The 14,265-nt window shown below is 43.6% G+C and overlaps 6 protein-coding genes across 6 annotated transcripts; 3 read left to right on the top strand and 3 right to left on the bottom strand.

Moving 5' to 3' along the window:
• Positions 1-1,152: 1,152 nt before the first annotated feature.
• Positions 1,153-2,003, top strand: LOC137603002 (histone H4). The gene has a single exon (XM_068326173.1). The coding sequence runs from the start codon at positions 1,189-1,191 to the stop codon at positions 1,498-1,500; it is 312 nt and encodes a 103-aa protein (XP_068182274.1). The 5' UTR covers positions 1,153-1,188; the 3' UTR covers positions 1,501-2,003.
• Positions 2,004-2,115: 112 nt separating this feature from the next.
• On the bottom strand, positions 2,116-4,638 carry LOC137602963 (histone H3). The gene has a single exon (XM_068326109.1). The coding sequence runs from the start codon at positions 4,459-4,461 to the stop codon at positions 4,051-4,053; it is 411 nt and encodes a 136-aa protein (XP_068182210.1). The 5' UTR covers positions 4,462-4,638; the 3' UTR covers positions 2,116-4,050.
• Positions 4,639-4,801: 163 nt separating this feature from the next.
• On the top strand, positions 4,802-5,250 carry LOC137602997 (histone H2A). The gene has a single exon (XM_068326160.1). It carries the CDS (start codon positions 4,808-4,810, stop codon positions 5,189-5,191), a length of 384 nt encoding a protein of 127 aa, XP_068182261.1. The 5' UTR covers positions 4,802-4,807; the 3' UTR covers positions 5,192-5,250.
• Positions 5,251-9,085: 3,835 nt separating this feature from the next.
• Positions 9,086-9,695, top strand: LOC137610710 (histone H1-like). The gene has a single exon (XM_068338474.1). The coding sequence runs from the start codon at positions 9,087-9,089 to the stop codon at positions 9,693-9,695; it is 609 nt and encodes a 202-aa protein (XP_068194575.1). The 5' UTR covers position 9,086.
• A 1,076-nt stretch (positions 9,696-10,771) lies between these two features.
• On the bottom strand, positions 10,772-11,703 carry LOC137609454 (histone H2B 1/2-like). Its single transcript, XM_068336481.1, has one exon. It carries the CDS (start codon positions 11,693-11,695, stop codon positions 11,321-11,323), a length of 375 nt encoding a protein of 124 aa, XP_068192582.1. The 5' UTR covers positions 11,696-11,703; the 3' UTR covers positions 10,772-11,320.
• A 1,813-nt stretch (positions 11,704-13,516) lies between these two features.
• Positions 13,517-13,959, bottom strand: LOC137602988 (histone H2A). The gene has a single exon (XM_068326147.1). The coding sequence runs from the start codon at positions 13,957-13,959 to the stop codon at positions 13,576-13,578; it is 384 nt and encodes a 127-aa protein (XP_068182248.1). The 3' UTR covers positions 13,517-13,575.
• Positions 13,960-14,265: the final 306 nt, after the last annotated feature.

The following is a 14,265-nucleotide window of genomic DNA, read 5'->3' on the forward strand; positions in this document are numbered from 1 at the left end:
CAACATAACTGCAGGTCAAACATTCAGGTGTTGTGTAAAGTAAAGGACATGGACACTCTGCTGCCACCACACCTGTTGAGGCACTGGACACTCTGGGGTACTATGGAACTCTACTTCTATACTGACATGTATGTCTTAGGATCAGATGAGGTGAGTGTCTACATGTACAGCTGTTGATGAAGATTTCTCTTCAGCATTAAAATGCTGACACAAATAAAACACATAGTGAAGACTGATGGACTGATTATTAGTGATTTAAAATGAGAGACCTACATGTGTCAGTGACCTTCAGATGACCCATGACTACTTTTTTTAAGTACAGTCTGTAACCTCTTAAAACTGTTTTTAGATATTAAACATTTGTTTCAACCTTAAACACAGGAAATATCTTTCATTTAAAAAACAAACAACTTTTTACAGAAATTTAAAAATTCCAGTATTATTTTGTCTCATTGTGTTATTTATAAAGCAACGCTCCAAAATTGTAATTGTTAGTAGAAAATGCCTACACTAAAATATAATTTATAACTCTTTCGAAAAAGGAAAAATGCAATTAGGTGTTAATTTTTGAATTATCATAAAATATATTGCCCGCGACCTGCGTTAGCGGATTAAGCGGGTTGGAAGATGAATAAAATATATTGCTGCATGTTCTACTTGATCTTGATGTCATGCTGAATAGACATGTTTTTTGTGGTTGTATGAAACTATTTTCTGATTGTTTGCCGTGGGAATGACTGCAGTTTTGGTGGAGGTGTGCTCTCTTGAGTGTTTTCTTCATCGGTGTGTCGGTGTGCTCTTCATCACCAGAACACACGGAGCTTTGGGTTCTCCTGTCGGGTTCTGTTGGGTTCCATTTACTATAGAAAGTCACCATATAGGACAGAGGGAATCAGGGGGTAATGCTGAGAGTAAAGAAGAAAGAAATGTTTAAAAAAATGAAATAATGAAATAAAAACAGTTAAAACAAAAATAATTAAATGTTACAATAAAATAAAATAATAAAGACATACTTTCTGTCCCTCCAAAGAGACCACTGCTCTATTTTCTCCACCCTATTGACGACCTTGTGATTCCGGTTAGGAGAGAAGTAGCCCCGCCTCTGTCCTCTATCACGTCCGCAGAGGAGACATATTCCTCTGTGAGAACGAACAGCTCCTCATTCAGTCCAGAACTTGTGATCTGAAGATGAGTGGAAGAGGAAAGGGAGGAAAAGGACTCGGGAAAGGAGGCGCCAAGCGTCACCGGAAAGTTCTCCGTGATAACATCCAGGGAATCACCAAGCCCGCTATCCGCCGCCTGGCTCGCCGTGGTGGAGTGAAGCGGATCTCCGGTCTGATCTACGAGGAGACCCGCGGTGTGTTGAAGGTGTTCCTGGAGAACGTGATCCGTGATGCCGTCACGTACACCGAGCACGCCAAGAGAAAGACCGTCACCGCCATGGATGTGGTGTATGCTCTGAAGAGGCAGGGACGCACCCTGTACGGCTTCGGGGGCTAGACCAATAGTGGCGTCATCAACCAAAGGTCCTTTTCAGGACCAGCACTGAGTTCAGAAAGAGTCATGTTTCTAGTAGTGATGGGTAGATGAGGCCTCATGAGGCGTTGTGACACACTTCCAAACTATTGATACTGTGTTGCTGAATACCTAGAAACCTGCTGGAAATCATTACAGACAACCTAGTCAGTCCAAATGACAATCAAGTTTTATTTATATAGCACTTAATCATGGCCGCAGACATTTCAAAGTGCTTTAACATACAGAAGCAATGACCTGTATAATGTATAATATGTATAATACTATTTAAGTTAATGTATTTTACACTGCATATTGTAATATTTCATATCTTCATCTAATATTAAATATCTACCTTTATATGCAATCAATAAATAGTGTGAATGTGTGTATAATAACCAATGATAGCTATTTTCTTTCTGTTAGTTATTTTTCGTTCTGTGACTCATGTCTATTGTTACCCCCCACCCCCCACCCCACATTGGGACTGCTGTGATTCTGAATTTCCCTGAGGGTGTCAATAAAGGAAACTTGACTGTATATAAGGTCATAACATGTGAAAATCAAAATAAAGAGATTCGGGTGATTTTTATTTAACAATAACAATAAAAGGTGCTCTAAGGTCTTTGGTGCTGTATCAGTCACGTGACATCTGTATCGTCACATGACTTTGTTAAAGCGATACATGTATCGACACGGCGCTTCGCTCTCAGAGCTTGACGCATGCGCCGACGCATTGGTGTTGCCCAACCCATCACTAGTTTCTAGCTAAACTCGCCAGGTGAAATCGATCCTCACCGACCGTCCATTAAATGGTTGCCAAGTAACAGAAATGGTAGTTCTGGTACTGCTCAGGGGACCACGCCAAATGTGGAGACAGACCCTGAACTAAATTATTCAGTGACTGAATAATTTATTAGATTTTGCACTGTTGATTGTAACCCTAGTTGCGGGCATTAAGCTGAGAAAGTGCTTTCCCATTATACACTTCCTCTAAAAACATAACTGATTACACGTGGGAAGATTTTTGTTCCTCACTCAAAATAGTATTTTTAATATTACAATATCTAAACCAGTGGTTCTTATCCTTGTTGGAGGTACCAAAACCTGCCGATTTCATATGCTCAGTCACTGAACCCTTCTTTAGTAAGAAAAACCTTTCTCTCTCAAATTTAAGGGATAAGTATATGTTTTACTGCTGTATTTAATGAATTGTGCATTAATGTCTTTTTAAAAGTACAAAACCAAAACAGTGCATGAACTCACATGAAATGACCTGCCTGCAAACCAGTGTGACTTCTGCTGTTATTGAGAGACCAGTTCACATATGTGTGGTTACACCTTGACAAGTGCTACTCTGATGTCATTTTCACAGCAAAGTCCGTTTATTTTGTTTTCTCAGCAGCTTGAGGAAGTGTTCCTTTATTTTTGCCCGTGCAAGACTAGAGTGGCTCAACTTGATATTGCAAATCATGCAGAACGCTGACTCCCACCATGTTCCGTTAAACAGTACATGTGAATTCACGTTGCACATATTCGTACAACTACTTTCATCAATAAGATGACGTAGCATCATGACAGACATAAATCGACTACTGATTGCACAAAATCCCCAGTAGCACAGGTAGGCTAATCGATGTAGCGTGATCACCTGCAGCCAGTGATGTCTTGACACCAGTCTCCGCCGAACCCCTGAGACCGACTCACCGAACCCCTAGGGTTCAATCGAACCCAGGTTAAGAACCAAAGATCTAAACTTTTAAAGTACTGTACTAATATCATCCAAGAACAGTTTGAGTGTTAACATGATAGGAAACTTTTTCCAAAATGTCAACACAATTACATATAATTGAGTAACAATATGTACACACATTTCTTGTCAAATATCAACTCTGTTGTGAAATTAAATTTCAATGACACCAATACCTATATACAATTTCTGGTTTACATAGTATGTGGTTTCCATTTGAATTTATGATCTAAAAATGACTTAAGGAATCATTTTTGCATACTCCTCAATTTTGACTCAATTTAGTGTTAGTTGAATTTAGCAATTTGCCCTGATACCACAAATTGATATTTTTTATTGATAACTTGTCGACATTAAATCATTCATGCTGCACTTGAGATTCCATCTGCAAAATCTGTAGCATCCTTCATAACGGCAACCCAAAATGTGAACGAAACAAAAGGAACCTTGTCAGTATACAATTATACAACGAAATTACAAGGTTAGCTTGAGAGTTGGTCCTGGGTGCGCCACCACAGGTCCACACAACCTGAAGTTCCCGAGATGCATGTTTTTCCTGATTATGTTGGGCAACTAGAGGAATCCCATACAGGCATAGAAAGACCATGATGGAAATCCTGGGATTTTTACCAACCTTCTTGTTGGGGGGCAACAGAACCAACTACAATCAGTTTCATGAACATATAAATGCGTAACTGACCTAAAGGCTAAGGAGAAGCTCTCATTACTGGATGAAGAGGCTCTGAAAAGAGCCGTTGGGGTGTCAGCGGGGCTGTGACGTCAGTCTAAGCCCTCTCTCCGCGGATGCGGCGGGCCAGCTGGATGTCTTTGGGCATGATGGTCACCCTCTTGGCGTGGATGGCGCACAGGTTGGTGTCCTCGAACAGGCCCACCAGGTAAGCCTCGCTGGCCTCCTGCAGAGCCATGACAGCGGAGCTCTGGAAGCGCAGGTCGGTCTTGAAGTCCTGAGCGATCTCTCTCACCAGACGCTGGAAGGGCAGCTTCCGGATCAGCAGCTCGGTCGACTTCTGGTAGCGACGGATCTCTCTCAGAGCCACGGTACCGGGCCTGTAACGGTGAGGCTTCTTCACGCCGCCGGTGGCCGGAGCGCTCTTCCGAGCTGCTTTGGTGGCCAGCTGCTTTCTGGGGGCTTTGCCTCCAGTAGACTTACGAGCGGTCTGCTTGGTTCTCGCCATCGTTTCTTGCTTGTCTCCACAGGAACACAAGAATGCTGCAGAGACAGGAGAGCCGCTGCTCTTAAAGCGTCCGAGCGGCTGAACAGCGATGACGCGGAGTCGGACCTCCGACCACTGGTTGGTGGGGGGCTCCTCCTGGAGCTCAGCTCCGCCCAGTGGAGCGTCACACAGCCCGCAGCTCATTGGAGCCGAGTAGAGCTGGAACGTCCCGTCTGACCAGCTCCCGTCAGCCTCTTTCTGGTTGGTCCGGCGGGGAGAGTGGCGCGCTCTGCTCCATATAACTGAAGGTGGGGGCGGTCTGAACCCCATTTTCAGTGAGCTACATCTCTAGAGAAACCAGTCGAACATGAGCGGACGTGGTAAAACCGGCGGTAAAGCCAGAGCTAAGGCAAAGACCCGCTCCTCTCGTGCCGGGCTCCAGTTCCCGGTCGGCCGTGTCCACCGGCTGCTGCGTAAAGGGAACTATGCGCAGCGCGTCGGTGCCGGCGCCCCCGTCTACCTGGCGGCTGTGCTGGAGTACCTGACCGCTGAGATCCTGGAGCTGGCTGGAAACGCTGCCCGTGACAACAAGAAGACTCGGATCATCCCCCGTCACCTGCAGCTGGCTGTCCGCAACGACGAGGAGCTCAACAAGCTGCTGGGCGGGGTGACCATCGCTCAGGGCGGCGTGCTGCCCAACATCCAGGCCGTCCTGCTGCCCAAGAAGACCGAGAAGGCTGCCAAGAAGTGAACTGCTGGAGCCCACAAGCGGCAACACAACGGCTCTTTTCAGAGCCACACAAGGCTGACAAACAGACACGTTTTTCCTCCTCGTTTCATCATCACTTATCAGAATAAATGAACCTACTTCTTATGGTGTTTGGTGTCAGTACAAATTATAAAAAAATCAAGCAACTCTTTCTGAAGTCTGATTACATTAGTTGTGCTTACCAGACATGAGACGTTATGTGACCATAAGTGACATTATGAGACTTCATGAAAGAGCCTTACTATCACAACAGCCTCAATCTGTCCTGTATCTCCTGCTGGACATGACTTGGAATTCAAAAATGTTCAAATTAATTAAAATCAAGTAATATGTGAAACCAAGTAGTTATTCAGAGAGAATGTTAACTTAGTTATTTCAATGGGAATGGAATTATATTCTGTAACTACAGTCTGTTGGAGTTGGGAGTCCTCTAGTGGTACTTTCTGGAGATAACACCATCAGATGCCAGCGGTGGTGCTGAAATGAGAGGATGGTGCCAGTTGAACTTTACCAGAGATGGCTCCAGCAAGTGTTTAGTCAGATGTTAGAGAAGGACAGTCACACATTTAAAAGGTACTCTGCTTGGGAGTCTAACCAGCATTACAATCCATAATAATAGATGTTCCACTAACTGTTACGTGAGTATAAGCCAGCAAATGTCAGTTCTGGAGGTTCTGGAACCCCTACTAGACCATGACAGTAAAGAGGAAGAGGATGAATCTGAGTCTTTTAACCGCATTAAGATCAGTTCAGCTTCTGATGATTCTGATTGTGAACCAGCTCAGAAATTAGTCTCCCTCTCCCTCCAGCCAAGACACACATGGAACATGTTCAACCAACCTAAAAATAAAGTCCAGCTGGTTCCTTTTTTCTCTTTTTGATTTATATCAGACTGGTTGTGTGTCTTTAACATGGAATCAGCTAAGAAGAGATGATTTCAGTGAATGATTATATATTGTTTTATCTCCTTCTTCTTTTACTTTGGACTTTTCCCTTCAGGGGTCGCCACAGCGAATCAATTGTCTCCATCTAAACCTGTCCTTTGCATCCTCTTCTCTCACACCAACTACCTTCATGTCCTCTTTCACTACATCCATAAACCTCCTCTTTGGTCTTCCTCCAGACCTCCTGCCTGGCAGTTCAAAACTCAGCATCCTTTACTGGAAGTAGGTTGTGTTGAGGCAGAGGTCCAAAACTTTGCAGATCTGGTCGGGGTTGAGGTTTGTCCTGTCGCTGAGGGCGGTGTCCTGTCAAAGCCGTTATCTCACCACTTCCACAGCCTCCGTTGTGGGGACACATGTGAACAGGGAGGTGACGTCGTAGGATACCATGGTCTCATCTGTATCCAATCTCAGTCCTCTCACCTTTTCCACAAAGCCCATGGAATTTTCCTATATGTCTCAGTGGATTGACCCAGGTCTCATGCTAATGACCCTCATTAGCATACAAAGGTGTAACTCACATCTCAACGACCCCCTTTGACACCCCCACCAACAATCGTTGGAGAGCCAGACGGGTGTAATGATGGTCGTTGGAATGTGAAAAGCACTGACCACACCCCACAGGGTTTATAAGCTGGGACATTATCAGCCACTCTCTGAACAGAAGAAGTCTCTTGGATCAGAGACGAAACGTCTTCAAGAACTTTCTTAACGTCCAGTGGATCGACTCAACAGCTTTTGGATAACACAGTCTGTTTTCAATGCAGTCTGAACTTATCAAGTCGCCGCTGGATATGAACAACAACAACAACAAGGTGTTTTTCTTCCTCATATTTGTATTAGAATTTATTTTGAGTATGAGAAGACATGTTTCTGTCTTACTTAAAGTTACATTGTAGTTTACTATTACTATTATTATTATATAGGTTTTTCTTTATTAACAGTAACAGCTGGCTGATCAGCTAGCTTCTACTCCAGAGAGAAAGATAACTATTATGGACTCACATCCCTGTTGCTGTGATTTGAGTACCAGGTTTTAATTACATTAACAGGGTTGTGTCTCCTCCAGTTTACTCAGACTTTAGAAACTATTTAGAAACCTTGACTGGCTGACATGGAAAGGAAATACACTGGGGATAGACACAGGGTAAGGAAAGGAGAGAGAGGCAGAGAGAGTGTGGCAGAAGGGCCAGATCGAATTTGCAGTCATAATCGTGTAGTTGCTGAAGTGTGGACGGGATTTCCAGGCCTTTGGATTTATGAGACCTTATGAGAAATTAGGCATTATGATCCCTCATGAAACTTTGAGATGCTACAAGACCTTATGAGACATCATAAGCCTTTAACTTACCAGACATGAGATGTTATGTGACCTTATGTGACATTATGAGACCTCATGAGAGGGCCTTAAAAAAACGACATCAGCCTCAATCTATGTCCTGTCTCTTCAGCTGGACATGACTTAGCTGCAGGTGCATCTGACATATAATTTAATTGCTTTACATGTTGATAACACATTTCTGAATTTCACGTACTGAATTATTTTCTTTTATTTCCATTCAGTAATTCCCATTTAGGGGCAGAATATCCAGAATCTATCTCCAGCTCTCCATCTGGGACTTCCAGGTAATCAGACAATAAGGTTATTGAGTAATGGAAGTTAGTGTAAGCACAGAATGGAAAGCACTGCTAATGCATATTTTGCTGCAGGTGACAAAAAAAAAATCCAAAAAGAAGAGGAAATACTATAAAAGTTGAGATGAGCAAAACAGACAAGAGAAAAATCCAGGAAACGGCTTCAATGTTTGTGCAATAAATAAATACTGAAGTTGGGGAAAACATGCCACGATTGAAAAGGTGGGTGAGACAGATTTCAAAAACTTTTAAATTAATTAAAATCAAGTATTATGTGAAACCAACTAGTTATTCAAAGAGAATGTTACCTTAGTTATTTCAATGGGAAAGAAATTATATTCAGAAATCAATGATGTATTTTTCTCACGTTGTTCAGTGTTGGTAGCAGGGTTTGCAACAAGTATTGTAAACACCAAATAAATCATGTCATAAAAATTGTTCCACTGATCTGTAAGCTGAGCTAATCAGGCCTTTGATAGTGTATTGATGAACGTGTAGCAGAAAATGCCTAACCATGCTGGGAATTTAAGATTTAAAAAGATTAAATCATGGGAGTGTTTGTAAATCTTTAAAAATATACTCATATCCCATGAATTTAACCCCCCCCCCAGATAAACACATTAACCAAGAGATGAGCAGAGATGGAAACTCCACTTTGTCACATCAGTGTCACTATGAACAGCTGATTTGTGTCCAAACGAGCTGCCAGCAGCAGAAATGTCCACAGTCCACAGCTGTGACAGGAAGTCTGGCTCCACGGTCCCCGAGCCTCGGTCACCATCAGTGTGTTTGCTGCTCCACAACAACTTGACTTGAGTCCAAAGTGATCCTCAGCCGACAACTGCTGTCACTTTGATTCTCTGAGCAAAGATGTGGAGTCGCTGGAAAACGGAGTTTGATGGAGCTCCGATGCATCGGAAACATTTCATCACGTTAACGAGTGGGAAAAGTCACGGAGACTGGCGGGACACGGCGGTGGACTCGTGAGGTGTGGAGGCTCCCTGAACTCAAGCCAGAGAGTCTCAGAGTTCTCCACGAGTTCAGGATGAAGAGGTTCTAGTCCGCGGTCCTCTCCCTTCACGGCCAGCCTTCAGGACGCGTCCCACGGGGACTTTGGAGTGTTTTATATGTGACAGAAAACACAAGTGAGCCCACGTTCACGCCGGACAGAGGAGCCGCTGAGCTGGGCTGAGTCTCCACGGTTCTCATGGTGCGTTTAAGGCCCGCCTCCGGCTCCGGATTCGACAGCAGTCGTTTCAGCGACGAGAATCGGAGTCCGGAGGAACGAAACAGAGAAAACGATGGCAGAAGAAGCTCCAGCAGCAGCCGCGGCCCCGGCCAAAGCAGCCAAGAAGAAGGCCCCCAGACCGGCTAAGTCTGGCCCCAGCGTCAGCGAGCTGATCCTGAAAGCAGTGGCCGCGTCCAAGGAGCGGAGCGGCGTGTCAGCCGCTGCCCTGAAGAAGGCTTTGTCTGCCGGCGGCTACGATGTGGACAAGAAAAAGGCGCGGGTCAACATGGCCATCAAGGCTCTGGTGGCCAAAGGGACTCTGGTCCAGACCAAGGGCACCGGGGCGTCAGGCTCCTTCAAGATGAACAAGAAAGCAGCCGAACCCAAGGCCAAGAAGCCCGTCAAGAAAGTGGCGTCTAAAGCCAAGAAGCCCGCAGCCAAGAAACCGCCAGCGGCTAAAAAGCCCAAGGCGGCGGCAGCCAAGAAGCCGGCAGCCGCTAAGAAGTCCCCCAAGAAGGCCAAGAAACCTGCAGCCGCCAAGAAAGCTGCAGCCAAGAGCCCCAAGAAGGCCACCAAGAGCCCCAAGAAAGTGGCCAAGAAGACCAAGGCCCCCGCAGCCAAGAAGGCAGTCAAGAAGGTTGCTAAGCCCAAAGTCAAGAAGGCAGCAGCCAAGAAGAAGTGAGCTGTCATCATTGTGATGAACACACGTCTGACTAAAGGCTCTTTTTAGAGCCCCCATGTCCACATGAAAGAGCTTTCCTCAAAAAAAAAAGCATTCTAATCATCATCATCATCACATCAACTCTTCCTCACACCACACCACCATCACTGCTGAACAACCACATCACTACTGCTGAGCTACAAACTCACTTCATTCACTAACGTTACACTCATTCACCATCAGCAGCTGACCACATGTTTCCTTTAGGGATTCTGCATTTGCATTCAATTTACTTTATTCAAGACAATGAATAATTTCTGTGTTAACAAGTTTTCATTGAATTTATTGTTGAAGAAATATATGAAATTAAAGTGATTCAACAAGTACAAAGTGTAGATAATAACTTAATTTCTCACAACCCAACATTGTACTTGTGATGTTCATAAAGTTCAGTCTCATGACTTTAATAGTTTCTTTCAGATAAATCTGCTGTAAAAAATTTGTGTTTTATTCAGCTGACAAAGGATTGTTAAATATACAAAAAAAAGATCAAAAAAGGAATCAGTTGAAGCCGTTTGATATTATTCCATCCTGTACAATCCATTAAATTACCCACAATATCACCAATACAGAAATAGATAAAAAGATTCATTCTACATTCTTGTTCTTAGTCATTTCACATCAGTCATTTTACATTATAATCCTTAGTTATTCTATGTTAACATGTGTTCTGAGAATCAACAGACCAACACAAATTATCACTGAATCCATTCTGTGAAATAACTCCTAAACATAAAACACGAATGTGTTCCAACAGTAGTTCCAAGTAATTCTTTCAAAGACGCTCAACCCTCTAAATTTTGTCTTTAATTGAAAATAGTATTTCTGAGGTTTTTAAGGATACAGTATCTAACACTTTGAAAATGCTGGACTCTAAAAACTATTGTTTTCATGTTCTGAAGTTTTATTTGTGTATTTTTCCCAAACGTCAACATAATATGACCATATATTATGACCATAAGAAATACGTATATGTACACACATTTCTAGTTTTGAAATTGCTTTTTTGGAAATAACTAAATATTAAAATAAAAGCACACTTTGAAACGTTGTCTACTATATTTTGTTTGTGGCTTTAAAACGAATTGATCTAAAATCACCCCCAACAGTTTAGTTCCATATACGCTTTTAAATTAAACACCATGTAACATGAGTTGAATTCACACCAGTTCTGTTTTCTATTAGTGGACGCTTCCAGTATCAGGATGGTGTTTGACGGCGAGAAAAGAAGTACCAACTGTAAACTGTCTTTGCAGAGTGGTGATGGGCGGATGGTTACCTGGGGGGGGGGGATTGTTCATGAGGCTAACTGCAGTGGGGAAGAACAATCCCAATGCGATTAATTGACGTCGCTGCGCGCAGGTTTCTGCGTAAAATTATTAAGGAAGAGTGCTGGCTGAACTGTTCATCTCGTTCTGACATCCAACACCGTACTATTTAATGTCTAGTTATAACTTGATTACAATAAGTTGGTCCATCAGACCACAGAACAGAAACCCGCGTCTACTGACAGACCGGATCAGCTCTCCAGAGGAGGTGGTGGCTCTTAGAAGAGCCGTTGGGCTGGGGGGTCGGCAGGAGGAGGTCTACTTGGAGCTGGTGTACTTGGTCACGGCCTTGGTGCCCTCAGACACGGCGTGCTTGGCCAGCTCCCCGGGCAGCAGGAGACGCACGGCGGTCTGGATCTCCCTGGAGGTGATGGTGGAGCGCTTGTTGTAGTGAGCCAGACGAGAGGCCTCACCGGCGATGCGTTCAAAGATGTCGTTCACAAACGAGTTCATGATGCCCATGGCCTTAGACGAGATCCCGGTGTCTGGGTGCACCTGCTTCAGCACCTTGTACACGTAGATGGCGTAGCTCTCCTTCCTGGTCCTCCTCCTCTTCTTGCCGGTCTTGCTGGCGGTCTTGCTCACGGCTTTCTTCGAGCCCTTCTTGGGCGCTGACTTCGCTGGTTCAGGCATTCTTCTTCTTTCTGGTCACACAGAAATGAATCAAGACGCACCACGGTGACTGTATTTGAACAGACTCCATTCAAAGCAGACTGTGTGGTCTCCTTCCTGTGATTGGTGGAGCTGATCACGGGGTAAGGGGGTCTCCGTCTCTCTTTGTGTCGGGGTCTTGATTCGTCTTTGCTGAAGCTGCAGTCTGGAGACAAACAGACCAGAAACACAATTCTAACGACAATAAAGTTCAAACAAGAACCTTTAATGAAAACACACAAACTGCTGTTATTCTCTTTTGAACTGGTTTGTATTCATGTTAGAAAAACTGACATATCCAGTGTAATAGTTTACATAACATGGTTTTTTAGAAGCCTAAAAAAAGCATTATTTTTCATTGGGTGATGTTGATCAATTAAAATGGAATACGTCTTAAATTCAGGTTCTAACTGACCCATACAGATAAAACTAAAATTATTCATTGGAACTATCTTTTATGAACATATATCATGTAAAGACACACAATCAGTGTGATATAAATCAGAATGTTATGTTGATAATGTTATGTTATGTATCTTTTAATTGTACAATAAGTGTTTGAATATGTACATTTTCACTATATTGTAGATGTATTTTACTATTTTGTGCTTGTTATACATCATGGCCAGGGGACTACAGATGAAAACTAGCCTTCTGGCTAATTCTGGCTTTTTTAACCATGTGTAATCATGTGTTTTATGGAAATGCATTGTCCCCTTTCAAATAAACCAAACAAAAAAACAAAAACCAACTGGACTTGTTTTAGGTTGGTTGAAGATATTCCATATGTGTCTTTGCTGGAGGAACAGGGAGACTAATTTCTGATCTGGTTCACGCTCAGAATCATCAGAATCTGAAGTGATGTTAACATCCTCTTAAGATTAGAGAACTTTTAAAATATGGAGCCTGTTAGTAAAAGTCAGTCAGCTTTAAAGGGTAATTTTGAAATTAAAAAATAACTTGTGAACTAAAATGTAATTTGCCAATTAAATAAAAAGTCAGCAGTTTTCAACTACATCATAAAGTATCTCCTCCTAAAGGTGTTTTATTTTTTAAAGTAAAGGTTTAAATGATTTTACACAAATAATAATAGAGCAGGACACACGAGTCTTGAGAATCCTTCAACCTTAGTAAAAATAATTCCAATTAAAAAAGAAGACTTTAAACCACATGAACAGGTTGTTTCCTGGTTGTTTTAATTCTATGGACAAAGTTGTTTCCTTCATGACTCCCTCAATGTTTGAACATTTTTTATTTGACTCTAGATTTCTGAACAATTTAAATGAATGTAATCTGTGACTAATGTCATGAAACCTGCTTGTTTCTTTTAGAATTTCTTCAAATGTTTTTACAAACTTCTATTAGAAACAAATGAAAATAAATTGTATTCCATGATCATTTTACATTATTATCCTTATTTCACCTTTCAATTTTTTTGAAAATAGTCTGCAGTCCCTCAAATCTGAGGAATTTCATTTGACTCCAGATTTCTAAACAGTCTAAATGATTGTAATCCTTTACTAGTCATGAAGCCTGCTTGTTTTAGAATTAGTCAGAGGCTTTTTACAAACTTGTCGGAAAGTGTTGAAAATAAATTGTATTCGAATTAAGTGTATCAAAGCCACTGAAATGAGTTACTGTGAACATATCCTGTACATATTAAAGTGGTCAGCAGGGTTTCAATAGTCTGATCAAATTTCAGTGGTTAAATGTTCAACCCTGAAGACTGAGCAGTTTCAGAACTTGTTTGAATTGGGTTCATGATTTTTGATGGTGAAATGTGGAGGAAAAACGTGTCTGTTTGTCAGCCTTGTGTGGCTCTGAAAAGAGCCGTTGTGTTGCCGCTTGTGGGCTCCAGCAGTTCACTTCTTGGCAGCCTTCTCGGTCTTCTTGGGCAGCAGGACGGCCTGGATGTTGGGCAGCACGCCGCCCTGAGCGATGGTCACCCCGCCCAGCAGCTTGTTGAGCTCCTCGTCGTTGCGGACAGCCAGCTGCAGGTGACGGGGGATGATCCGAGTCTTCTTGTTGTCACGGGCAGCGTTTCCAGCCAGCTCCAGGATCTCAGCGGTCAGGTACTCCAGCACAGCCGCCAGGTAGACGGGGGCGCCGGCACCGACGCGCTGCGCATAGTTCCCTTTACGCAGCAGCCGGTGAACACGGCCGACCGGGAACTGGAGCCCGGCACGAGAGGAGCGGGTCTTGGCCTTAGCTCTGGCTTTACCGCCGGTTTTACCACGTCCGCTCATGTTGACTGGTTTCTCTAGAGATGTAGCTCACAGAAAATGGGGCTCACACCGCCCCCACCTTCACTTATATGGAGCAGAGCGCGCCACTCTCCCCGCCGGACCAACCAGAAAGAGGCTGACGGGAGCTGGTCAGACGGGACGTTCCAGCTCAGACTCGGCTCCAATGAGCTGCGGGCTGTGTGACGCTCCACTGGGCGGAGCTGAGCTCCAGGAGGAGCCCCCCACCAACCAGTGGTCGCCGCTCGGACGCTTTAAGAGCAGCGGCTCTCCTGTCTCTGCAGCATTCTTGTGTTCCTGTGGAGACAA

Source organism: Antennarius striatus, chromosome 2 (assembly GCF_040054535.1).
Source record: "Antennarius striatus isolate MH-2024 chromosome 2, ASM4005453v1, whole genome shotgun sequence".
NCBI classification, from domain to species: Eukaryota; Metazoa; Chordata; class Actinopteri; order Lophiiformes; family Antennariidae; genus Antennarius; species Antennarius striatus.